The sequence below is a fragment of the Embiotoca jacksoni genome, unplaced genomic scaffold (assembly GCF_022577435.1).
Source record: "Embiotoca jacksoni isolate LCO1_2020_lvr unplaced genomic scaffold, fEmbJac1.0.p SCAF_37, whole genome shotgun sequence".
Classification (NCBI taxonomy): Eukaryota; Metazoa; Chordata; class Actinopteri; family Embiotocidae; genus Embiotoca; species Embiotoca jacksoni.
In genome coordinates, this window is record NW_027185389.1 from 1,729,148 (window position 1) to 1,756,666 (window position 27,519).

The following is a 27,519-nucleotide window of genomic DNA, read 5'->3' on the forward strand; positions in this document are numbered from 1 at the left end:
ATTTCTTTTATTCCCTGTTTTAATTTGTTTTTATGGCTGTTTTATACGGTCATTGTGTTGATAAGACTTGTTAGAATTCACTCGTTTTGTTTGATGGCTTATTTTATGCGAAGCACTTTGTAACTGAAGTTTAGAAAAGTGCCACACAAATAAAGCTTATTATTATTATTATGATTATTATTATTATCATTAATAGCATACAGCAGTCGCACCATCGGCCGTATCTCCATTGATTGCATGGATTGTGCTAAAGCAAGCTGAATCCCACGGCTGGGACATCAGGCCGAGCAGGTCTTATTATTGACGTACATGCCGATAACGTGGCTGACCGCGTTGCTAATGTCGGCGGTTGGAGCTGGATCGTACGATATTTTCGATGCCAAACAGCACACGAGCGGGAAAAAGAACAATTGATGACCCACGAGAGTTGTTGTGTCGATCTCGCTGCGTCTTGATTGATTTTTTTTAAATTTTTTTTTTAAAGGGTTTTAACGTGTAAGGTTGCAACATACAAACATGAGGGTTGAATAAATTTCACTCTTGTTTTTTTTTTAATCCACCCACACACACACACACACACACACGCACACACACACACACGCACACACACACACGCACACACACACACACGCACACACACACACACACACACACACAAACGCTTAAACTAAGACACACCCCGCAGTGCGGAAATGAAGCCGTCGCGCATGACTGAAACATTACTCACACAGTCAGGTTGATTAGAGAGAGAGAGCGCACAGAGCTTAGAGAATACAACCATGTTTGCAGTGTGACGAAACAGCAGGTCGATGTTTACAGGAAAAAAAATAAAATAAAATAAACAACGCAACCCTACGAAGCGTTTTCTTTTCGTTTCTTTTGAGTCACAAAACAAACGCAGCATGTAATCTTTCTGTACGCGCTTTAGTGCGAGTTCGTAGTGGTGATATTCTTGTTAAGAGAGATAAATGCCCCACTACCTGCCGAAAAGAGATTGACGGTGACCTTTGACCTTACTTGTCAAGTGATGTATGACCCCTAAAGCCCCGCCCCTTTTACGACCCCAGGAAGGTAAGGAAGTGAGCAATTTATGACCCTTAACATATACACAGCGATGAGTTCTTTTATTTTTCCGCTGACATTTTCACTTTTTGAACGAATTATCAAAAATGATAACATTATTTACGACACCGTGATTCTGAAAAAAAAAATGATGCAAATACTTTGAACATAGCCTCTCTTTTCACGCCTGCATCCACGCGTTACACAATCCTCTAGAGAGGAAGTTATTGTTGTAACTCCCTAATCCCCGCTGTGCTGGGCTTGTTTTTCCCTTTAGGAGAGTGACGAGATTAGACATAAAAATTCTACATTTAAATAAATAATCAACGTGAGTTGAGTTTCGATGGATGATGCAAAAAAAAATAACTTGCGACAAGTTGATCTTTCAACTGTACATTTATTTCCAAAAGGCTGCATATACATTTGCAAATTCTACTGTACAGAAAAACATCCAAAATGTCCATAATTATAGATACAATATACCACAAAGCTGCCCTGGCATTACCAAACATAGATGTTCAGCACTAGAAAAGCTCTGCAGCCTATTCAATATTATAATCTTAAATACTTTTTCAACTAATACCTTTAAATGTATGTCAGTATGATTAATTGCTCTTTTTTTTTTCATCCCCATCTGTACTTTACAACATTCACCATTTACAGTAGTTAAACAAGGCACAAGAATAGTGATATGAAGCCGAAGGCCATGCGTGAAGCAAAATAAATAAATTTAAAAAATTTAAAAAAAGAGAGCATGGGACCGACCAACTCGAGTGACGGAAAATGACGGTGAACTTTTTTTTTTATCTCGCGAAACAGGGTTAAATCTTACACCAAAGCATTATACATAGATGTTCGTGTATGCGTGTGTCTGAGCTCACTTTTAAAAGAACTGATTTTCAACACGTTAATGAGATTACAGAAGACGTGGCCGAAACACATCCAGGACGAAGGTTGAAACGTGGAGCGGGATGACGTGTACCGCGCAGACAGGATGCTCCGGATGCAAACATAAGCCACCGCAAAGCGTTACAAAAGCACACGTTTCCATTTTTTTTTTTTTTTTTTTTTTTTTGGACACTCTTTGCTTGCAGGGAATGAAAAGAAAAAAAAAAAAAAAAAAGAAAAAAAAAAATCCAGTTAGTCACAATTAAGGAAACAGTCACATTGGGAATAAAAATAAAAGATTACCTTTCTCATTCTTCACTTACCAGCTTCAATTACAGAAAAGATGAATGTAATTTGATCGGAAAGGCATAGAGATGATGCAGGAAACTAAAAATAAAAAAATAAAAGAAAAGGGATAAAACCATTCACATATACAGTGTCGGATCAGAAATATTCAGTGATGTATTCAAAGTCGTTATATAATCCCTGATGACGGGACATATCCAAAATACCTTTAGCTTTTTCTATCATAAAAATAGCCAACAGAATTGAAATTAGAGTAGAAACGTTCAAGAATTGGATTTGCAGACGAAGAAATGAGAATTGAGTTTATTTACCTTACAGTGAGGATTTTTTTAAACATCTTTTTTTAAGGTTAATTACGTAAGTTGATTATGCAAATGGTCCATCGGTTGAAGGTACAAATTTGAAAGAAAAAGAAATCGTCTTGTTGGATTTTTTTAAATTTTTTTTTATAGTACCCGATAGTGTGCCGAAAATCCCAGAGGTTCCTTTTAGTTCACTGCTTTTGAATTTTCAATAAAGCATCCACATCAGCGCAGATACTGGAGGAGAATTAGGATTCATGGGCCCCAAAGATGCGGAAAAAGCAAAAGATTGGCTCAACTTGGCGCTACAACGAAACAGGTAGCGTGTGCAAGCGGTCGCAATCACAAAATTTTAGCTGACGATTAATTGTCACGCAAATAAGCATAATTGACTGCCATTTTTTTTTTTTGTTGCTACAAATCCGACATGTCACCTCCTAGTTCATTTTCCACTCGTGCCATCAAACCACGGCAGATTAAAGGGGGCGCAACGAGATGACGTCAATCAAAAAAAAAAAGCGCCAGTCAAACCTCAAAGTGGAAAAAGACGTGGAAATGTGATATTTCTGTTAGTTTCATCCAGCTGTTTTTTATTTTTTTTAGACAGATGACTGGAAATATATCTAGTGATTGTGCAAAAACGCTTGCAATCAGCTCAAATAATTGGTATCAGGTGATGATGTCATAATTGAAACCAGGGACGGCGTGTTGTTTTCATGTGTTTGCAGTCATCGTCAAATAATAACTCATTAAAATGACATAATCATATCATAAACCTGTTTTTATGCACATTTTTAATTTGCGCCAAAAACAAAAAAACAAAAACAGGTGGACTTGCTGAGAATTATTGTTTTTAAATGGCAAAAAAAAAGAAGAAGTAAGAATTGCAAAAATTCCCCTTTAAGCTCTGCAAGAAAGTTTAAAAGCATATCTATAAAAGCAAAACGCAATATAGAACGTAGCTAAAACTTGTGGTGTTTTTATGGTACATCACTGTAATACTGAAAAAAAAAAATCCCACGTTGAAAAGTGCTCTACTTATCCTAAAGTAATACCGACAGACTTACATGTACGCCGAGCCCCGTTTGTGACCTCGGCGCTCCACGCGTCGGCTTGTCGTAGCCTGCTCGCAAGCTAAGGTAATTAAAAACCCGATAAATACAAATCCAGCAGCCGGTCCCGTCAGTTGTACCCGGAACGAGAAAACCCACGTTTAAATCCGACATATCCAACCGACAGTGTCTTCTAACGCTGCTGCTCTTCTTCTTTTATTCTCATAAATACGCGCCTTAAATGACAATTTCTTTCCATTTTTTTTTTGTTTGTTGCTGAGACTAAACCAACTTTTAAATCCGATAAATCTGCCAGCTGTGTTATTTTAGAGCAGGTGCATTTATGTTTTTATTTCAGGCAAACATTTTGTTGTTTTTGGTGCACGAGTCCACAGAAATAGCTTTTCCCTCTTAAGTCGGCACGACGCAACGCCACCGAACGAAGGAAACACCTGAAACTTCCAACGAAGCGGCAAAACCGATCGGCGGTCGGTCCATGTTAAAAACGAGACGCGACCCTTTCCGGCTGTCGGTGAAACACTTGGAACTTCTCGGCTTCGGCTTCGCACGCTCTCGTCTGTTCGACTGTAAATCGGCGAGTGTGATTCTCCCTTTTCCACGAGGACGTTTCACTCGCCGAGGTTTGGAGGCAGAAATCTCGGCGGCCCGTATCTCAAAACCTTGAAAGGAAGAAAAAAAAAAGAAAGAAAAGAAAAAAGAAAACTATTTCATGGTTAAATACCACAAAGAGTACGTGAGGGGGAGAAATATGCGGTTTCTTTTTTTTTTGCATAATTTCGGTTCCGTTCGCGCGGTGTGCACTTCAAGGCCGCTACGAGACCAACTGTTATTTTAAGATATATGAACCTGGGAGTTTTTTTTTTTTTTTTTTAATATATTTTGATGTTAAAATGATTAATTAAAGTGTGAATTAAGTGGAATGAACGCCGCTTCGGTCGGGTAGAATAACAACACCGGGTTGCATTAAGATTAAAAGCTTTTTCCTTTATCTTAATTAGCTCCTATGCTCTGCGACTAACCAGCTCTTCGTCGACCTGCCGAGGACACCTTTTAGAAAAATCCCCCCTCGGTGCGATTTTCCAAACGCCGTCGGTGCACGTGGAGTCTGCAGCCGCGAAATGTCGACAGTGTGAGTCCGCATGTGTGTGTGTTGAGGGTCGGGGGGGGGAGGAGGAGGAGGAGGATGTGGAGGGGGGGGGGGGCAGCCGGGTGTGTCGGAGTCAGATATGAGGTCTGCGTGACGGGTGTTAAACGGTGAGGAATTGGGACGACAGGACGCTCCGATTACGCTCCCCGCCGCGCCAGGAAACGATGACTTGCAGCTTCCTGCCTCCTCGATCGGCTCGGCGCAGGAAACCGGAGCGAAAGCCGTGACGCCGCGGTTTTGAAATCTCACTCTGCCACGTTAACGCCACGACCACGGCTTTCTTTTTGTTTTGTTTTTGCAAACGTGTGCGCCTTCAAAGTTACACTAGAGCTGATTTTTTTTTTTTTTTTGGCAAATATGTTTGTGTATCACGTCAACAACCGTCCTATCGATGTGTTCTTTTTTTTTTTGTTGTAGAGATGAAAATGGGTACATTTTGTGATACCTGGCTTTGAAAGTTCACAGTCACAAACATTTAAGCAATCGGCAGCTTCCTCCACCCCTTTTTGAAAATATAATATTGGACATCCAAAAAAAAAAAAAAAAAAAGTAAGCTGGTAAGTCCGCATTCGTTCGTGGAGACAGAGCGGGGGAGGATATCGGGTCAAATACGGGTGACTCTCAAAATGACGCCACAGTTAGATCACCTCATTTGCATATAAGAGCCTCTATGCAAAATGTGTCCAGCTACCGAGTGGACTGCTGGGAAAGAAAAGCAAAAGATTTCGGAAAATAGCAGACGGGAAAGAGAGAGAGAGAAAAAAAAGGAAAGGGTACGAACGAGTGAAGAATAAATGAACGTAAGAAGTGAGTGGAAAGGCAGAAAAAGAGATTTACAGTCCATCGTCAGACAGATTCCTAAAAGAGAGGTGGGGCGGATCCAGAGCGGGGCGCCGGCTCACCTCGACCCGGTTTGTGATCAGGTCGTCACCGTTTGGACCGCCGGCGCCTCCTGCTCACCGACGACCCCCCCCGCCAGACCTTTCCGAGCGCGCCGCCGCGGTGCGTCTGTCCATCGCCGGCCGCGTGACGCGGACGTACGCCTCAAGTCTGTCAGGTGGTTTTTTTTTTTGTCGTGTGTGTGTGCGCGGGGTTTTTTTTTATTTTCGTCTTTCCACCCTCCTCTCTCAGCCGGTGTATTCGGGAGCCGAGTCCTCCGCCTTCGGACGGGCCGGCTCGCCCGTCCCGCGCAGGCCGCTCGCTTCTATGTGATTGAAGTCCGACTCCGGCTCGTCCTGGTCCTTGGGGGAGCTTCTGGAGTGGATCTTGCCAATCTCCTCCAGGGCGCTGGCTAGGGAGTCGAGGTCGGCGGTGTCCTGGTGCCGAGCCTCCCACAGGCTCAGTATGACCGCCGAGGGACTCCGCTGCTTCGCAAAGTAGCCCAGGTTTCTGCGGAGGAAGAGCACAAACCGCAAATTACCAGCGATGCAACACCGCATTTCAACTACCTGTCAAAAAAACAAAACACATCGGGAGCTTCTCTGAAATGATCTGCCGACTAACGTGAGCGCGTGTTGTTGAGGGGGGAATAAATGACCCCGAAAGCAGCTCTCTGGATACACGTGTTGTTGGTTTTTTGCCACTGTAGAAAACGTTTTTCTTTTTTTTTTTTGGTGCATCAGCCAGAAAACAGACCTTCGTCGTCAGGTTATTTGATCCAGTACCCACACGGTATATACATCTACGCTGTGATTATCCACACCGCGTCCTGCGAGAGGTTTCGTGCTGCAGTTTGACAGCGACTCACTTCGCCGGGATCTAAAACTGACAGAAACGACTACTTTGCCACCTGACAGCGAATCAGTCTGTCAACGAATTACGTTCAAACGGCGGATTTCATTTTACACGAGATTTGATCCGTCGTTTTTTTTTAAACATTTTAACGATCAGATGGAAAAAAAAAACAACAACTCTACAACGGGAGTCTCCGACAAGTCGCTGGCAGAATGTGGACTTACTTCGCGTGGGCCGGCCAGGTGTATTTTGGTGATCCATTTCTGTATTTCTTTTATCGATTTAGTTTTTAATCTTTCCAAAGGAATTGACACAATCGAATAAAAGAAGGACACGATCGCCCCCCCCCCCCCCCTCCATCTCCCCCTCCCCCTCCCCACAAACTCCTCCCCTTCGGGAAACACAGAGATCAGAGGACGTAAACACAGCGAGAGACTCTCACGCCGAGCCGGAAAGAAAACGGCTGCTCGTGTATTATAAGTAAACAACATTAATGCGATATTTACGGCCGGACTGCAACAGAAAAGAGCGTTCGGTCGGCTGAATGCTGCGACTTTCCCAAATTGAAAAGAAAGGAAAGATCGAATGCGTAACGCTCGGCGTGTTAAGCGGACAAAAGGGAAGTTACTTTTTTTTTTTTAAATGGTATTCGGACAGACAGAAAAATGTACACGAGTGAGTAGATAAACGTTGTTTTTGTTGTCTTTGACAGATGTGACTAACTTCATCAACTGAAATCATAAAGAAATGCAGGCAGAAAAAAAGAAACATGCACATGCTGTTGAATCGAAGCTAGAAAATGCGTGTTGAGTATCAATTTGTTGTCGTTGACATAAAATAAGCTGACTCAGCTGGTTTGGGTGGAGCTCAGCTATGCGAGTAATATTGTTAATAAACACGAGTAGCTCTCGGACACTTTCATTTTGTCAAAGTAGCTCTGAGAGGAAAAAAAACCCAGATATAATATAGATAAATATAAAATAATCAGGTGTTGCGATCACACGTGTGATGTATGCCTCATTAAATGATGCATTACAGCGAATCAAAAATGTATTACCAACATGGTCCACAGCACTCCAACGTTTCAGCTAGAAAATCAAAAACCACAGAGCCCATATGGGTTCAGAAAATCCACTTATTATTTTCGTGACTGTAAATTAATTGAACTAAACGGAGCCTCACGGCGCAGCAAGCACAACCATCTGCTTTTTAACATCGAGCAAGGAAAAAAAATAAAAAAATAAAATAAAAGTATAACCTTACAGGACTATTAAAAAAAAAAATACAATCAGGAATAAATTAGCATCGCAATTGAGGAGTAATTACAGGCAATATGGAGTTTTTGGTTTTGGATTTCATTCTCAGGTTACTGCCGGAGTGAAGGAAGAGGAGCTTGTTGCCATGCCAATATACAGTTGCCCTGCGTTTCCACGGATCACTTCGGGGTGAGTCCAGCGGGGGGCAGTGTTTCACTGCTGCTGCCTCGCCAGAGAAATAACAGAGAGCAGCATCATGAAAGGCCGCAGCCATTTGGTCACATCAGGCTCGGTTCAAAGCCGCCACCGACTTGGAGAGCGAAAGCTTATCTGGATAATTTGGAATCCCAGCGGACTCTTAGATACCGGCGTCTCATGAATCAGGCACTTAACGGGAGATTACACCCGCCACAAACCGAGCAGACGCAACAACTGGGCCGAGTTCAAAAAAACATAAATTACAAAACAAATACCTGTGTAGAGTCTCATCGTAAATGCATATTTGCATTCGATGGGAGGAACAATCGGGTGATAAGAAAGCGATCGCAGCTTCACCAGAAGGGCAGAATCAACATTTCCGTATCACGCCGGTTGATCTCTTTTTCTATTTTTTGTTTTAAAAAAAAAAAAAAAGAAAAAAAAAAGGAAATTGGATAATGAGGTGAGAACGAACCCCGCAGCGGGCGCATGATGTTTTCACAGCGTCCGACAGACAACGCGCAGTCGCCTACGTGTCGCCAAGGTTACACGATTAGTCGGAAAGACGAAAAGCTTCTTCTTTTTTTTTTTTTTTAAGAGTCCAGCCACATTTTAGGAGGTCGTCGACCGTTGCAGGGAGCGTCGTCGTTCTCGTCGGCCAGTGTTCGAGGCCGAAAACACACACACACACACACACACACACACACACACACACACACACACACACACACACACACACACACATCACATCTCAGAGAGGATGCACATCACACACTCACCGATCTAAGTGGAGTTTCTGGGCTAAGAGCTGCCAGTCCTTGCCCTTGGCGTTGGCAGTGTCGAAGGTGGCGCAGATCCTCTGGCGGATGGACAGGGGGATTTTGAAGGCCTTGGGGCCCGTCTGGGACGTGACGGTGCAGTCTGTCTGCATAAAAAATGGAACCGACTCCTTTTCGGTCTGGGAAGGAAAAAAAACAAACAAAAAAAAGAACAGAAACGGGAACAGTCAGATCGAGAGGGTGGGGTTGGTCTACAATCAATTAATGACTTGATTATGACCCTCCGCCCTCCACTGTTTTAACTGTTTTATCTCGACGTGCCCAACTCCTCACGTCCAACTTGTAAGAAAAAATAAAAATAACAATCGAGCTCAATTTGGACGGAAGCTCGATTAACGGTCTCACGCTTGAGGGAATAAGCAGCTATGAAAGCGCTTCGCTGGTGTACGAGATATCGATCCAATCCGGTGACCAACAACGTAAAAATAAAAAAAAAATCATGGTTTCAGAAGCGGTCACGTCCGTTTGCTGTAAACGTGCCGATGATTTGATTTTTTTTTTTACACACGGCAACCCGTGAACTCATTTTTTTTATTTCCGTCAGACGAAGCCCGACTAATCATCGAGGAGGGACTTTAATCAAACGGTAAAAAAAAGTAGTTGTAAATACTATTTCACCCGTGTCTGACGGTGAGTTTAAATAGCGTCGCAGTGGCCTTGACGTGGGGACGAGCGTGTTCACGACCGGGTGTGGATAAAAACAGCAGTCGGGGTTAAAAATCAACGAGCGACACTCTCTTCCTCCTCGACGACGAATGTCAAGGTGCTCTCGGAGGGCGAATTTGTGCAAAAACTCCTCGCTGCTCCGGTGGAGCTGCTCAGCGGCTGACAGAAGACCGTTGTCTCAACCGGGAGCCGCTCTCGGGTGGCGTCGGTGCGGGCTATTTGCTGGAAACACGTGTCTCCCCGGACGAATTAAGTAAAAGAAATAAAAAACAAAAAGACATAGCCGCGGCGAACGGCTGGACGTCATGTCGTCGATGTTCAGCACCAATCTGTGAAAAAGGACAAAAAAAACAAAAAAAACAGAAAAAAGGAGCGTCCTCCTTGCTCGAGTGAAGAGGGGCTCGGCTCGGCGCCGCGGAAGGTCGCGGGTTCGATCCGGGAAACAGATTTGGACTTGCTGGTGCAGCGACGAGATGGGATACTGTGAGTAATACTACGTAGTATAACAGTACTACAGTACGCTACTAGCAGCAGGCTGAGTAAAGGTTAAAAAGAAACCAACACACATACGCGTGGGCGAACAGCTGCACGTCATAGGCACCAACCACGTTTAGCACCAATCTGCGAAAAAAAAAAGCACCAAAAAAAAAAAAAAGACAGAAAAGAGGAGCGTCCTCCTCGCTCTATTAATAACGCAGCGCGAGCTCAGGAGAGCTGGCCCCTGCTGTCAGTGGACACACTCCTGGAAGGTTACATAAAGGGTGAGTAGGGGTGGCGGGGGGGAGGGAGGGGGGGAGTGAGACGACACCACCACCACCACCACCCTCCCGCAGCTGCCGGCAGCCTCACCTCGGCCACGGCCGTGTAGACCTGCAGAATCTGCTCGTGACCTTTGACCTGGCGCACGCTGATCTTGCAGGAGAGCTGGGCGGTGGCGGGGCTGTATCTCTCCAGAGAGAAGGCACAGTGCAGAGGCTGCTGGTTGCTGCACCACACTTGGGGGAAGGAGAATTCCTGAAGGAAGGCAGAAGGTAAAAAGATAAAAGAAGAGGCACATCAGAGACAGCTATGTGAACACACGCTTGAAAAAAAAAACAACAACAAAACAAAAAACAAACGTGCACTTCGACGTAGGGACGGGGAAACACGAGTTTTTAAATATCCGTTATAATCTACGAAATCGATTCGTTTCCATAGTTTCATATATTTATGGGGTGGAAAATAACTGGCGAAAAGAGTCCCGGTGAGGTTTACGAATACAAATCCCGTTACCGGCGAAGCTCGCGGTCTAACTGTACTGTAACACAGCGAAGGGAGGAGGAGAAGGGACAAGAAAAGGGACAAGAAAAGGATCGGAGACGGAAACAACGGGGCGCCTTAAAGATCCTCTTTGACATACGGCCGTGTTGCACCGGAGGTTAGAAGAGTAAAAGTGCAGTGAAGTACAAGTCGGAGCCAATCAGAGGATGTCACGCTTAATTAACAGAAAAACAAGCGCAAACACATCCCGGCTCTCTTCACACCGTTCGATTGATCCGCTTTGGCGCCGAGGAACAACCAAAAAAAACCAGGATCTTGCAAATTAGCACCTACAAAAACAAACACATATATATATATATATAGAGAGAGAGAGAGAGAGAGAGGCTGTAGTATCCGCTGTGTGTTGTCGTTTGTGGCATTGTCGGTCGTCGCCGCGGTTACCTGACATGTGGTAAAGGGTTTAATGCTCCACAGGAACTGGGGGACGTCCTGGATGGACACCTGCAGGCTGAAGGTGTTCGCTCGGAAAGGCAACGTCTTTGGCTCCTCGAGGAGCCGACCGCCTCGGGTCCTCTCCGCGGCCACCACTCCCTGAAGAAGAAAGAAAGAAAGAAAGAAAGAAAGAAAGAAAGAAAGAAAGAAAGGGGAAGCAAACAGAAAAGGGGGATGAGGAAGAAAGAGGTAAAAAGAAATAAAAACAAATAAAAAGGAGAGATGAGGTTATTGCGAGAGGAAAAAACCCAACAACGGTCTCTTTCTCTTTTTGAAGGCCGGTAATGTTTTTATTTTTTTTTTTAATTTTGGTGCACGGTGAGCGACCGGACAACGCTTTACGTTGCAGCATATGCGGCTGCAGCTCGGACGTGTGACGACATCGTTCGAAACTGATCCGAAGCCGTACGAGACCGCCAGGATGGAAAGCCGTTCCCCGTGGATTCGCCGACGGTCAACCCGACACGCCGCGATTTTTGAGGCGTCTTGAGATCACGTTGTGGCGCCAAAAAAAAAAAAGAGACGTTAAAGTCGGAACATCCAAAATTCCTTTTTTCAAGCAAGAATCCAACCAGGAGACTTCAAATGGAAGTTATTTAGTTCGCGTACGTGAGACTTGATTTCCTTTACGCTGAGATTTTGCCAAAGAAAAGATCGTTTTCAGTCCAATCTGTTGCGTTTAATTGAGACATTAATGGACTCTGATTCAGGTTTTTTTTTTTTTTTTAATGGCTCATCAAGGTTTTTAAGTGTTAAAACTATTATACTGACCCCCCCCCCCCCAAAAAAAAACCCCAAACAAACAGACATAAATAATGAAATCTGAGGTATAAAATGAAGGAATTTAATCTCCACTTTTATTTCTGTGATGTCTTTTTTCAGTTTTTTTTTTCCTTTCGTACAGTTTTGTGAAATGATGCGATGAAACGAGCAACCTTCAAAATGAGATCATTTTCTCTCGCTGGTACCTTTTTTTTTTTTTTTTTTTGGGTAAGACAGTGTGGGCAGTACTTGCAATTCTCTTTTGTAAAAACCGACCACTTGAATATGACACGTGCGGTTCACTCATTTCAGGCAATTCTGAACGCCACTCGTCGGCAGCTTGTTTGACACGTTTTAAAGAGAAATTACATTTCCGAACAAACCGGCGACCAAAAATGAGACAAATCCTGGAGTCACGAATGACTGTGATGATAAAAAAAAAAAATAATAAAACAGCACTGTATTCACCATTGAAATGAAAAAAAAATAAAACCGCATTATTTCCAGTTGATGATGATGTCATTCGGGAGCGATCCTTTGCCGAAGGTTGAGGTGCCGGCAGAATATTAATGCGGGTGGTATTTGCAGGTATGAGCTCGTATCCACCGTCTCTCCGGCACCGCGCGGAAAGCTGCGACCTTGGAAATGGACTTACTAGTGGAGGGGAATTATTTCTGCCGGAGCAAATAACACGCCACCTTTTTTTGTCTCCGGTGTCGCAGGTGACACGGGAAAATAAAGACTTGGAAGTGAGTGTTTATATTTGGAAAATGAGGCGTTTCTGTAGCAGAAAAATCCAACCCGAAGCCTCTCTTACTCCCAGCTGAGGAACAAATATCTTCCCTCGCACCAGTGTTTGTGTTGCACCAGGCGTCCTGTTGATCCAGAATCCGGTCTGTGATTGACTTTGTGCCGGAGCTCGGAAAGACACACACACACACACACACACACACACACACACACACACACACACACACACACACACACACACACACACACACACACAGCGGCGGTGGTGCTAACAGACAAAGAGCCCGAGGGACGCGCTAAACCCCCCCCACCCACCCCCCCCAAAAAAAACTCCGGCATCTGCTCGGCAGGCTGGGAATTCGTAAAGCAAATCCAGAATGCGTTTTAAAGCCAGCTGCCGCTGACGGCTGCGTCATGACAGGGAAAGGCGGTCGGGAGTCAGTCACGGCGGCGGCGGCGGCGCTCCGTTGATGGCAGTATTGGGAAATACTATCCATATTTATGGAGAACATAGTTATTCTGGCAACTCATTGGATTTTCATTGGACCTATTTTCTGCTGAAAAAAACACGACCTAAAAAAAAAAATCTCTTGCCGTCGGTAGATTATCCAAATGGATACAGCATTAAATAAATAATAATTGCTGCAATTGAATTTTTGAAAATGTGATTTTAAATGCCGGAGGAGCCACCAATAAAAAAAAATAAAATCCATTCCCCATTCCATTTCAGAGCCAGATATCTCAAAAACTCAATCAAATAAAAGAAAACTAAGTTTGGTCTCGGTCCGATAACGCCGACTCGCGTAAGCTCTACCGAAACGTTCGATCGGTTCAATTCAACCCGAGTCCGACCTCTCGTTCGGCCTCTGGCCCGGCAGCATCGAGGCGCTGAGGGGAGAGTCCGTCCGACGGCAGGAATTCATCGGATACGAGTCGGCCGAACGGGAAGGCGTCAGCGTTCATAACTACGTGCGGATTTGTTGATTTTTATTGATTCGAAAGTGAAACCCAGAAAAACTGAAAACTAGTTGGAACGTATAAATAGCAGGAGATTTGTGCGACTCAAACAGCTGGCTGTGGAGATTACGCTTCACTGAGCGCAGCAGAGGAAGAAAAAAAAAAAGAGACTTGAAGCGTAAAAAATACACGAGGTCGTCGTGTGACACGTGGATGAGCCTCTCTGAATCTGTGAGGATCGACGCGTTTGAGGGAACGTGTCCAGTGACGGACATAAAAAAAATAAAAAATAATAAGTTTTCTCGACATTTCAACGAACTGATCTTTTAAATCTGGACGAGCATTCGACCACACGCGGAGAGTGCCATGGGCTGTAAACATTCGCTCGAGCCTCTTTTCCACTGCGCTACAAATTGCGGTTAGTACCTGGTGCTATTTTTTTTGGCGTTGGTATATTAACGGCGCCGTATTTAAGGGGTTGTTATCCGCAGCGGAGAACGAAGATACCTGGTATCAAAAACCAATTGAGTCAATTTTATGTCAAGCGGCAGCAGAAAACGCATCATTTTTATTTTGCTCTGTTTTTGTTCTCCACCAGCTGTTGAAGAAATGATCGGCCTCAAGCTGCTAAATGCTCTACTATCTTCACTTTCTAGTCGCTAACTTCATCTCCCTTTAGGTTCTTGGTAAGTAACATTCAGTGCGGTTATCAGGCCTTTTTTTTTTATTTTTTGTTGTTGTTTAAAACAGCTTCATGCCTCCTGAGAATGACCAAAAACAGTAAAGTTGAAAACTATTCAAAACACCCCAAAAAAACAAGCTAAAAGGAGTTAAAACGCTGCGAGGAGCCAAAGGAAAAATGGTCCGATGCATTTGGGTGATCAGTGAGCATACCTTTTCAAATTACACGAGATCCATAACTTTTAAGTAAAAGTATTGATCGGCGTCGCTTTAAGTCCGTGTGAATCATGTCAAAGGGACAATATGAATAATTAGTTCACACGTTCTTCTGCTGCAAAATGTGAAGAATAGCTCTTCGCTGTACATGTAAAACAAAACAAAAAACGAGAAGAAAAAAAAATCAAGAAAAATGAGTCAGAATTCTTGGCCACTGAAACGAGTCTATACGGAGCGAAGGTTCCACCTCAGCGGCCGTTTCTTATTACACCGACCGACCCGGCATTAAATTACCTTTGCTCGGGGAATTAGCAGCTTATAACCTCAGACTCGGCACAAGGAAGCCGAAGCCTAGTCGAGCCTATTATTACCGACCGCGTGCTCGTTATGAAGAAACGAAACGTCGTAAAACTTTAAAAAAAAAAACAAAAAAAACAATCACGGCTCAACTCGACCTTCGCTGGATATAAACAAAAGAGGGACCAAAACATGGAGCCGAGCACCTCGACCGCCCCGCCGCTCACCTGAAAGGCGTGCGGCGTGTCGTCCACGCAGTAGACCCGCAGGCTGTAGCTGGCGGAGCCGGCCTCCATGCTCCCGAACACGGCCAGCTTCAGCCTCTTGACGGCAGCCTGCGTCAGGGGCTCGCCCACCAGGGCGTACGAGCCCGGCTGGTCCAGCAGCAGGTGGCAGCTGGTCGAGTCCATCAGGCAGTAACAGGAAGTGGACTCCTCCTCCACGGACATCATTTCCTGGAACAAAACAACAGAGGCCGGACGTGAGGCGAGCGTCTCTCTCTTCAACTTTCGTCTAGACTGCACAGAACGCAATGTTTTTTTTTAATTTTTTTATTTATTCGCTTTTTCGTTAGGTTTCTCACGAAGGTCATCGATTACTGAAAGAGTTTTCATGAATGATTGTGAAGCGCTTATGATTGCACATTGTTGAGGAGTTTTTTTTTTTTTTTTTTAGACTCGGGTACATTCTTTTATTATGTGTTATGGAGGAGAAACTTGCGGAACAAAAGCATTAGACAGTCAAATTACAAAGAAAGATTGGTTCAACCTTCGAAAGCTCTCCGATGTCAATCATCTGACTAATGCTAAGGTTTACTGCTTAGAGGAAAATGAGGGGGAAAAAAAAAAAACTGATGTAAAATGAGTTCAACAGTAAAAACGGCTTCAGGTGTCCCATCGTGAATGTTGTGGGGGGAAAAAGCCCATTGACCGGGAAGTAGAGGTTCATGGCTTTTCACACGTCGTCTCCCAGACGCGTGTTTTCCGAGATCACAACACAGAGAACATCTGTTTAAACATATCGTTATGCCTAACCGCTGGATTCATTTTAGCTGAAATCAATTTTAAATTTGAGTGGTTTTTTTTGGATTAACCCTTTCCACGCCGGAAGTCCCCATCAGGCCACAACTGATGTTAAAACTTATTTTTCATCAAACATTTCCCGAAGGATTGGCCTGCATTTCTGTTGCGTCACATTTTGGTTGAGAAAGTTCAATAACATCAGTGTTTACTGAGTCATAGACAGAAGACTATTTACTCTCCAGCATAAGCAGGTTGACTACTGCCCATTTTCTGAGGAAAACTCATTACTGTGCGGTATGTTCTTGTGTATGACGCTGATGGTTTATGTTTTTCTATTCTCCCGACTCTCTTATATTCAGCGCAATTCACAGCTCTTCCCCGTGTCTGTAAAATCACCGCAACTCTTCGGGATGCCTTTATTAATCATTTCAAGTCCGTCGCGGAAATCAGAAATAAATCAGACTTTATGTCGCGCGCTTGTTTCGAGACGTTTTCGGGCGGCGGAGGAACCCTTCAGCCGAGATAACGCCGGGCTGCTCAAGTCCACGGAAGAGCTAAATATTCATGCCGAGAGCCGCAGACATATCATGACCAGAAAAAAAATGGGGCAAATGTATACAGTGGAATGGATTATGGATCGTGGTCCACTGCTGCTGAATAATGATGGGAGCGACGTAACACAGGTTTTGAATCACAGATGAAGAAAAAAAAAAAAAAAAGAAAAGAAAAGAAAAGAAAAGCCACCCAGGTTGTTAGCGGTCTCCGGAGAAATGTAGAGAAAACCATTTCCGACATGAGTGATGGCGTTAGTACACAGCAGAACACAAAATACTCATTATAAACAATACGGACTGTTTTATTTATGGTGTTTATGGCGGAAACAGCAGCTGGAAAGCACTTTATCATTTACAGCTGGAATGAGGGAATCCTTTTCTTTCCTTTGGTGCCCTTTCCTATCTTTTCTTTTCCTTTCCTTTCCTTGGATTTCCTTTCTTTGCCTTCATTTTCCTTTCCTCGAATGATGTTTCCTTTCCTGTCCTTGGATTTCCTTTTGTTTCCTTCCCTTAACTTTCCGTTCCTTTACCTTCCCTTACTTTAACCGTACCTTTCCTTTCCAATGACATACAGCACAATTTATGACCAGCAAACATTTGTAACGATCTACTTCCACGCCAGAAGGTGAGCTTCACCTGCATGAGAAGAACGAAGGAGGCGACGGGACGCCGTATTCACCTTCTGATATCTTGCGATTTTCCGAAGCGTCTCACAACATTGTCACGCAGTGTCCCGCGATCCCTAAACTTAGCGAGCAGTCAGGATCCATGAAATCCACGTGATTGTACGATTTAATGAGGAGCTGTGAGAGCAAACAGCGTGCTAAAACACAGCCCCGCGGAGCAGGAATTATTCCCCCCACAAATAATCACCAGTTAACCGGCAATATGCCAATTAAAAGTCACCTTATCGCGCTTTACAAGGCAGCAAAAATCTCCACATGCTGCTTTCATCAGCCGCATAACCGCATGCTTTTGTCATTTTGTAACATGCACCCGCAATTGTGTCGCAACAACGTGGAAAGTACTACCCCCATCAAACGTGCTGCTTGCTTTAGTGTTTTGCTTATTTTTTTTGTGTGTGTGGAAATTACCATTTAGAAAAAAAAACCTGTTTGACATTTTGTGAAACACATCCGATTACAACTTCGCATGAAAGTATACTACATCGGCTATTGGCGGTTCTCGTTGGCACCGTGTCCGTGAATGCGCGCCGGGTTACTGAATACGAACGCAAGCAGAAAGTTGCCGGGCGAGCGCTGCACTTCAAAGACGTCTCCTTCTTTTTCAGCGATTAGTTTTTGTCATTCGTGAATCGACGGTCACAACGGACATCGGGAGCAACAGAATCCTTTATGCACCTCCGCCTTAAACTCTCCTGCATCTCACAGGACGACAACCAACGAAAAGGAGTTCCTGATTCGGCCAGCGATGAAGATTCAGGGTACTCGGAGAGACCTGCTGACACACTCATGTTCTTTCTGGACTTTTCGCGGGGTTTGACGCCGTCCTCGTCCTTTCGACGCGCAACAACCAGAGCGAGCGCTATTGCACTATTCGGGTTCGGTGAATTCGCGAATCATCAACCCATGCTCCCCTGCATCCTCATAAGCGCAGCTTAACACAGCGCAACACGGCTTTGAATAATACGGCGCTGTGGCCGTGAAGTGCCGAGGAGTCTTCTGTGAGTCATGCGCATTTTAATGACAGCTGAAAATGAGGGTATTTTAATGGCACCGTGCATTCGCAGGTGTTACGCATCTCCCAGCCATTCTCTTCCTCTCTCTCTCTCTCTCTCCTTAGGTTAGACCCTCAGCCGGTAAGTCATTATTTCCAAGCGCCGAGCTCTAAGGATCTCGGCGCCCTTTTAATATTGGAGCGAAACCTCAAAGCGACGTGAAATCTCGTATTCATTCATATTCCCCGCCGCACTCTTTTCCCCTCTCTCGCTCGGAAACACTTAGAAAGATCCGGAGAAATTGGCCTCTTACGCTGAAAAGAAATCTTTTTCTCTTTTTTTTTTGTCACACAATAGCAAACGCAGAATGCTTATAAAAAAGAAAAAAAAAAAAGGGGCAAGGTTAGGTAAACACGAGCCTGAGCGCGGAGGCGGGAGAGTCGAGGAAAAAGAAAAACCGAAGGAGAGCAGCGGCACTTCTGCAAGCAAACAAGAACGGTAGTAAAAGAGTCCCTTCAAGAGCGACATAAATCTCCTCGAGTGACCCAAAGCGAGTCGGCGCGGTTCCTCATCTGCGGCGGCATCAGGTGGCTTTCCGAAGAGCGAGAGGCTCATAAAGACGGACGCGGAAGAAGACGGAACAAATGGGGTAAGAGAGGTCAACCCGGGATCGGTTTCTGTAATCTTTGGTTTCCGTTTATGTGTAATTTCCGTCTGCGTGTTGACCTCAGAGAAAAGGCCCTTTTCAGGCTGATTCGGGTGACCGGTTTCAGATCGCGCCGGCCTGTCGGGGAAAAAAAAAGAAAGAACAACAACCGCTTCCTGGAATATTGAGGAACCGTTACACTCCGAGTGAACTCTGCATTTACCGTCGTGGGCTGTAGACGGATGTGAGAAGGGTCTAATGTGACGTTTTGTGGATATTAGATAGGTACGTCTGGATTCAGTATCCCGACAACATCAAAAAGCTGACGGCGCGCTCGGAGCTTTTTTCGGACCGGATGGTGATCGATGAGGCCGGCACGGCGACATCCAGAGACGGGGAAATACGGAGGAAGTTGAGACTTTTCTCCAAACTTCTACTTTAAACTAACTGGATTAAATGATAAAGCCGTGACGTAAGGGAAGATAGTGTTGCTGTGTGGTCGGTTGCACCAACAATAATATGAAAAAAAGGCTCGTCTCCGATTCGTTTTCTTGCTACGCCCTAAAAAAAAAAGATCCTGACGGTTCGGATTTATGGCGTCAAGCTCTACGAAGAGAAGACAACGGGACGCTGTGGGTTGTAACGTCGCTCGGTCGTGGACATGTAATTACGATACATGCCGTATTTGGGTCATTTGTAAACTAAATGAACTGCGGCGGTGTTTTAATAGTTTGGTTTCGTAGAGCTATTTCGCAAAGAGGCAACCAACAGCGACGTCGCCCGTCGGTTTGTTGAACGGCCGTTAATGAAGCCTCGAGTTCGGATTTTGGCCGGCGCCATCTTCGCTGGTTCGGAGCAGGAAGTGACCGTACTTGGACGAGCTGGGGTGGGCACACGATCTGATTGGAAACCCGACGATACCGCGTCCCGCCCACCGATAGCTGTGACCTGACTGCAGCACAGGCCTGTCGATCAAACAGACACGCCCCCAAAAACAGCTCTTCTTGAAGAAGATTTTCGAATGAATGACGGGATTATTTTTAGATGGACCGCCAGAAAACGAATAAGAAGGAGCGACTTTAGCTAACAACACCGAGATAACTTGTAGAAAGAAATTCATTGAGTACGAATTTAATGAGAGAATTTGAATGGGAGTGTATGGAGCCGCAGGCCTTTTTGGAGCCTCTAGTGGCCCTCGGTGGTATCGCAGCTTAAGCCCACTTTTGCATCGGCCTAATTTTTCAGACCCGGCAGCCGGACTTTTAACTGAAGCTTTATACCTTGACTACAAACAAACCTGTAAACTTTCTAAACACCCTCTCGAGAGAAACTACCGTGAGATTGTGCGGATGACGGTTCATTGTGTTGCATCTTTGCTTTGAGGTGTGCGTGCGGAGGCTGCCGCAACAGCTCTTGAATATTCTTTATGGCAGCTTAGAAAAACATTATTCAGGACAAAAGCAGACAATGCGGAGAGCAGGCAAATCCGGCCTTAAATAACAAGCTCTTTTAAGCGCTGACAACCACAACAGCCGGGGGGCAAACCTGCGCTATTCATTATTCTGACCCATGCTCAGCTTGCCAAAACTTTACGTCAGCTTTACATTTACATTCCCGCCTGACTGAATATTCTCTTCATTACCCCCCCCCCCCCCGCCCACCCTCCGCCTCCCCCACACGTCTTGTTATCATTTCGCCGGTTGCTCGCTCAAAAAAAAAAAACACAAGCAAATAATGCAAAGTGACGACAGCGATCGGGGGCTTGTGATGCCTTTTGGGTTTGAGATTAAGCTCTTGGGACTTCATCCAGACCGGTAAAAAAAAAAAAAAACAACAAAAAAAAAACACACAAAACAATCTTCTTCGCTGGAGGGGAAGAAGAAGAAGAAAGAAAGAAAAAAAATAAATAAAATAAAAGGCTGACACTGCTGGAATGAAAAACACACACACAAAGAGCTTGGGAAAATACAATGCGTCCACTTACAGAGCATCGGAGCGGAGATAACAAGAAACGCAAAAATATCGGGTGAGTGTTTGCACCGCTCGGCTGTGAGTCGATGTGTGTGTTCAGTGTGTGTGTGTGTGTGTGTGTGTGTGTGTGTGTGTGTGTGTGTTGTGCGGAGGCAAAACGGAGAGTCGTGGTCAGCAGAGAAACAATCTCCGTGATTCTCCTCCTGATTGCTTCGCGTCTAAATTCACCGCGCCGTGTCGTTTCCTGATCTACTAATCAATACTTGCCTTGTCTAACTGCCCCCTGTTGTAACCCCACCACCACCACCACCACCACCGACAACACCTCCCCGCTAGTCAACCCCCCCCCCCCCCGCTCCCCCCACCAACTGACTGACAGCAGCCATGCATCTTCCCGGCCATTACGCGCCGTAATTGTTTCTTTATTTTCCTTCCCGCCGGCGTTACCCGTGTTACCCCTCCGGACCGACTGGAGAGCGCGAGGTCGGATCGATCGAGCTCGGCCGAAGCAAAAACAAGCCCTCGGCAGTCTTTCAAGGTTTCGCACGTAACTCACCGGTCACGTTTCACGCCGACTGCCTTCTTCGACGCGCCGAGCGAACGTCACGTGAAGGTCGGCGAACGGAAAAGGGAGACAGCCGAGGCAACAACCAGGCGGGCGATCGAATGTCCGAGGAGCGCGACGTCGACATCCATTTAAAAAAAAAAAAAGTGCCTCTGCTCTGCTCTGATGGACGGCGGAGTACCGACGACCTCGAGGTCAACAACCAGGTAAAACACCAACCGGTCACGACGCTGAACGGCAGCGAGAGTTGAGGTCACCGCTGGATTCACCGCCGGGCAGGAAATAAGCTGCGCGAGCGGTCTCCGCTAGCATGCCGGTGGGTTTACGCGTTAAGAGGCCAGATCATCACGCAATTTTGTAAATTAAAAAAACAAAACAACAATAACAACTAAAAACAACCCTATCAAGAAACAGGATCCACAAGATTACCAGCACCGGCGAGCAAAGTGGCGACGGCACCGAAAAAAGGAACCGCGGATGGGCGTTGATCAAAGGTCGCCGCGGTGACCGAACTTTTGCAGCAATCGCGCCGCGAACGGCGACTTTGGCGTTTGAAAGGTCGCCTGCGCGCACGTAAACCGCGAAACAACAACAGACGGAGCGACATATTACCAATCTTGTAAAAGCTTTGATGACGCGGAGTAACTTTAGCGTTTCATTTTTTTTTTTTTTCATTTTCCAGTCGTGTTTCTGGAATTAAAAACATTTATTTGGAACCGTGTGTCCGTTCGGATCAACGAAAGCACGCCAAAAGTATTCCCTCTCTTTTAGCTCTGGTTTTGGTCTCCACCAGAAACTTTCCTTTGGAGTGGTTTTTTTTTGTTTTTTTTTGGAGCTCCTGTCAAAATGTCCCGCCCGTTTCCGCTCGCAATTCAAGTCCGAATCCAGTTATCGCAAACCAACGTTAGCATCACGACGTCTCCCTATCTGGCACTGCGGATGCAAAAATGTTATTTCAAAAAAATATTCAAACGATGAACAACACATTTTTTCCACCATCGTAATGTGAGGTGTAGATTTAGTAACTGTTGTTAAACAACGTTTTACTTGTTGTTGTTTTTTGTGTTATCTTTAGAAAAAAAAAAAGGTTTCTGAAACCATAAAACTCCTCCAACACTCGACCAGAAATAAAGGAACTTGTCCGTTAGTGTGTTTTACGCTCCAGAGACGCTCTCACAAAAATTGTGGCAGCTCATCTGGAGTGAAACGAGGCGGTCAGCGGGTGAAAACTGGTTTCATTTCCGTACGACTGTAATTCGCGTAAATATAATTAATTAGCCACCGGTATTAATTTCAGACGTCAACATTTCAACGCCAGATGGCGACATCGCGACAGGAGAGCGCAGCAGTTTTTTGGACGTTTTGATTTCTACGCTTGTCTTCTTCAAGTGTTGCACCTGCAGATCAATACGATTTACGGTCAAGGGTTGAGGTTTTTTTTATTTTATTTTTTCATTTTACCGCAAACGTAAAGAGTGCTGCCTTTTTCCACCCGCCTTCAAACCTGCTGACATTTACCAACGAAAAGAAAAAAGAAGAGAGCCACCGAGGGAAAAAGAAACAACAGCCGAACGGCTGAGCACGAACCGAGAAGCGTGACGGGCCGCGACCCGACAGGTGTTTGCGTTGGCCTCACCTCCCATTTGCTGTCCGGTGTTTTCCTCTTCAGCTGGATGTTCCAGTTCTCGGAGTCCACCTCGGCGCAGTGGGCGATGGTGATGGCCACCGGGCTGAAGAGGTCGAGGCCGGGAGGACCGTAGGTCACCTCCGGGCCCAGGAGGATCTCACAACCTTCCAGTGTTTGGACACTAAAAGAAAACACACACGGGTAGTAAATGCAACACGGCGTCAAAAAAAAAAAAGAAGTCCTGCAGAGAACCGATAGCGCCGGCGTTTTACACGTGGAGGCGTCAGCAGAATGACTCCGTTAGATGTCCTGTAATTGTGCCTTTTGATGGTCGCTTCCACTTAGGCCGCATCGTAAATACACATTTACTGCGGTGAGCTCGCCCGCACAGCTGTTTTCCTACTTTTTAAGCATGTGTGCAATTAAATGCTTTGCTGCAAGGCAGGAAAAAAACAACAACACTTAAATAACTTCTTTTATTTGTGAATCTCGCCGGCGTTAGATTAGCTCACACTCTCAAACACACACACACACACACACACACACACAAAAAGGTGAGACGGCTCCAACACATTGCACCTGGTGTTGAAAGCGACGTCGAGACTCCAGGCTTCGATCTTCACACGGCTTTCCATATTTAAACATTTTCTATTTATTGTCTCGGAGCCGTTACGCGCGCTTAACATTTCTCTTTGAGACCGGTGGCTTCGTGGAAAAAAAACAAAAAACAACAAACTAATGAGAGGAGCTTCACGGAAAGAGGTGGGCCGCGAAAGTTAACATGCCCCCGGGGCTTGCAGCGGTTTGAGAGTGGCGTGGAGTCTTTGGGCTCATCGGAGTCGGGAAGTTATCGCTACAGCTGCGCCGCGCCGGCGGAATTAGTTCCAGCGCAGGTGAAAAAGTCACCGGCGAGTCGAAGTGTGCTCATTAAAAGCGGCTTACAACAAACGGGTCTCGCCGGTGGATTGCGGCGGCGGCGGCGGGGGTTTTTGGAGGCAGGAAAAAACAAAAGGGCTGGCGGGATCACGACGGAGAGAGAGAGAGAGCAAGGCCTCAAACAAAGCTGTCTAAGCTCCAATCAGCCATCGCAGGTCAGAGATATGAGACGGTTGATGTGTTGAGATTTCCTCCCTTCGGATGAGCTTTAATGTTCAGAGCTCTACAACACGACTTCAAACCGGCGGGCCGACGGTGGAGCGGAACACAGTGTTAAAGAAATATATATCATTTCATGTTTGTAAGTCTGACCGTCATTTTTCCCGCCCGTCGGGTTTGCGTCGTGGTGAGGATTATAAGCGGGCCCAACCTCATTCATTTCAATGAGACCAGCGTAGCGAAGTCCCAAAGCAGCGGACTTCTGTTTATCCAGCAAAAAAAAAGAAAAAAAAAAAAAGAAGCTGAACCTGGCTGAACTGAATGCAAAGCAGCGTCACCTGGAAAAGCCCCCGGGCCGGCCAATCGAAGTGCTCTCAGAATACTTGCAGCGTGATTGGTGAATTTACATTTTATTTTCCCCCTGTATTTAATAGCGGTAGCGGTGATGAAGAAAAGAAGGAAGGAAGACTCCAGACTTGACGTTGGGAACTCACAGTAGACAGTGATGGATATTGAGACGTATCTGCTTTGTTTTGCTCCCACAGTCACTTTTTTTTTAAATTTTTTTTATTGCCCACAAGGGTCATGTATGTGTCTTTCAGTTTGTTGGTCTGCGAAGCCCCCAAACAGCAGAATTGACATGAGGGTTAAAAGTTGGTCAATGCAGTTTGGACTATATCCTATGTATCCTATAGGACGTGATTTTATTCCCGATGTACTTGATTTAGCACCCTTCTACCGGAAATGATGGCCAACATTTTTTTGCCTGATTAAACCACGATAACAAAAGGAATCACTGCCTAGACTGTGATTAGAGGACATTTTTGTGAAAGAAGCACCATCTAATATGATCATGATGTTCCCAAGATCATGATCGTAATCATTTCCTTTTTCGGTTGCAAATCAACCCTTGATGTCAAATGCGAACATTGATTTCGACAAATTTGAAGCTGTCGGATGTCAGGTTCGCCTCAACGACAAAAATGTTTCCAAAAAAGTTGGGATGCTGTGGAAACTGTAAATCTAAAGAGAACTCTATGATTTGCAAATAAAATGAAATAAATAAAATTTTAAATCAAAGACATTTTTTTTAATTAAAGAATATGTATTCTCATTTTGAATAGGATGCCGGCAACACTTTTCAAAAAAAGTTGGGATGGGGGCGTGTTTACACCCTGTAAATGTCTGGGAACTCAGGAAACCGGTAGCTGCTGGAGTTTTGAAAGTAAAATGTGATCCCATTTTTGCCTGATGCTGGATTTGAGCTACGCGACAGTTCAACTTCAACAGCGTCCGTGTACTGCAAACATTTTCTGTCTACGTTTAATCAACTTGAGAGACATGTGGAGCTCTTTACATAAATTTAGATACCGAAAACATAAAAAAAAAAAACTAAATTAATTATTACTAATTTAATACTCAATTCAAAACTGGACATAAAATAATGGATAACTTTAATGTGCCAACAATTTTCTTTTCATGTTTTCAGTCTAAAAGACCGGTAAACCAAAAGGTTGGTAATAGTCCCCGATTTCTAAGAAGACTGTTACGCACAAACGTTTGAGTGGATGTTTACAATGAACAGGTCGGGTCATCATTTTATTTATAGCCCCCCCCCCCCCCACAGAAATTTGGCAAACTCGGAGGATCACTTGCATCCCTGGCCGTCTTGGGATTTCACCAGTGAAGTGGGGAATGGGTGTTTAAAAAGAGAAAAATTAAGATGCAAGACATTTATAAGTCCTTTCACATTGCAATGAATATGACTCCCCCCCCCCCCCCCCCCCCCCCCCCCCAAATTGTCAACAGCTAATAAAACCACCTAAAACCCCAAACACTCGACATCTTCTCATTTTCCTTCACGTTGTCAAAGTCATTTCATCCTCTGGAAGCCACAGATTGCTCATTACTTTTCTGTAATAAAAAAAAAACAAAAAAGAGCAGAAAGTTGACTCATGTTGCTGAGCAGCTGGCAGGATGCAGCACGCCACCAACACCACGGCGGTGAAGGGGGCTGTTACCCACTGAGAGCGAGCCGGCTCGTTCTACAAATGCCTGCTCTCGCTGTGCTGCTTCTGGATAAAAGCCGTCCTTTTTAAACGGCGTATGATTGAACTGATTGTTTCTTTTTCTTGTTTTCCTCGCAACGTAATGATTCATGCAGACTTAATTGTCTTAACAGCCTCCAAAATGATACTCCAAAACTTTATTTATTTTCTTTTTGACGGCCCGCCTCCACCCTCCTGGAAACTGTTTTTTTTTTCATAAAAAGATATGTTATGTAAGTTCTTTAGCTGAATTAAAAGGCTGCTTCTTTCTCTTGGAACACCTTCTCCTCTAAATTCCCTTTTTATTTTTTTTTTATTTATATAGCGCCATTTCACAACACGAGTTATTTCAAGTCACCTAACAAAGTTTTTACAACAGAACTTTTCAACCTAGACAGTTTTTCGTTTTTTCCCTGTAAATAACAAAACACCCTGTGTTCTAATTTTATTCATATTTTACTGTGTAGAGTTAAAAAGAGGGATCACTTTGAAAAACTGTCAATGACTGAAGAATGTCGCTGCTATATCACGTAGCAGTTCTAAATGAAGAATACAAAAATAAATAAAACAGAACTTTGCAACGTTATACAGAAGAATTAAAAATGTTTTTTTTTTTTTTTCGGAAGATAGGAGGGAAAAAAAAAGTCCCTTTAAGAGGCAATAAGCTCCGACAGAGAGAAAGGAAAAACTCCGACAGAACCAGGCTCATCAACCGTCGGTGAGGCCAGCAATCGCCGACTAGACACATCCACTCCAAACCCAATTACTGCCTCAACATGTGACCTGGGCGCCTATTTTCTCTGGTTTCTCTTTGCACAACCACCTCACCCTCTTCCCCTCATGTCTCCGAGCGCAATCCGCTTTTTTCTTTATTTTCTTTATTTTTTCTTTTCCGTTGTTGTGTCAACAGCTCCCGGGCTCTTGACCGGACCCTCGGAGAGGGCTCTCCGTCGCCTTCGGCCGACGGCGGCCGAGCCACTGATCACACATTTGAAATGCAAAGCGTAGGCAAAAGGGAAGCAGATTACTTCGCTCCTCGAGTAGCCTCGAAGCTCTCGGCGTGCCCCCCGGAGTCCGGCGAGCGAAACCTCAAAGAAGCGCCCCGAGGCCAGCCGTTCCCTTCCACTTGTCATCAGGATGAAGGGCTCTAATACGGCGAGCTTCTCCAGCTTCTAGATGAGGTGCGTTATTTTTAAGGTGAGCAATGAGGAGCGAGTCATTTCCTAAGTAACGGCTGAATTGGCTTCACCTCCCACCCGTTTCTCCCACGGTGTCCGTTTGTCCATTTTCGAAGTCGACGCAAAAAGCGCCCGACCGCCGGGCGCCGCGGACGCATTCGTCAAAACGCGACATCGGGAGGCGAAGCGTCGCGTGCGGTTTCGTTTCTATTTCACTTCATCGTCCTTTTTACGAGTCTTTACCGCGAC

At 44.9% G+C, this 27,519-nt stretch overlaps 1 protein-coding gene across 4 annotated transcripts in view; it reads right to left on the bottom strand.

The window, feature by feature from the left end:
• Nucleotides 1-1,439: 1,439 nt before the first annotated feature.
• unc5db (unc-5 netrin receptor Db) overlaps nt 1,440-27,519 on the bottom strand; it is a 301,343-nt gene continuing 275,263 nt past the window's right edge. For all 4 annotated transcript variants that reach the window (XM_069166069.1, XM_069166073.1, XM_069166072.1 and 1 more), the window contains 6 exons: nt 22,959-23,130; nt 15,114-15,341; nt 11,173-11,322; nt 10,321-10,485; nt 8,746-8,924; nt 1,440-6,167 (listed from right to left, as the gene is read on the bottom strand). In XM_069166069.1, the coding sequence (XP_069022170.1) occupies nt 5,906-6,167; nt 8,746-8,924; nt 10,321-10,485; nt 11,173-11,322; nt 15,114-15,341; nt 22,959-23,130 (1,156 nt within the window). In that variant the 3' untranslated portion in view covers nt 1,440-5,905. The remainder of the gene's footprint in view (nt 6,168-8,745; nt 8,925-10,320; nt 10,486-11,172; nt 11,323-15,113; nt 15,342-22,958; nt 23,131-27,519) is intronic.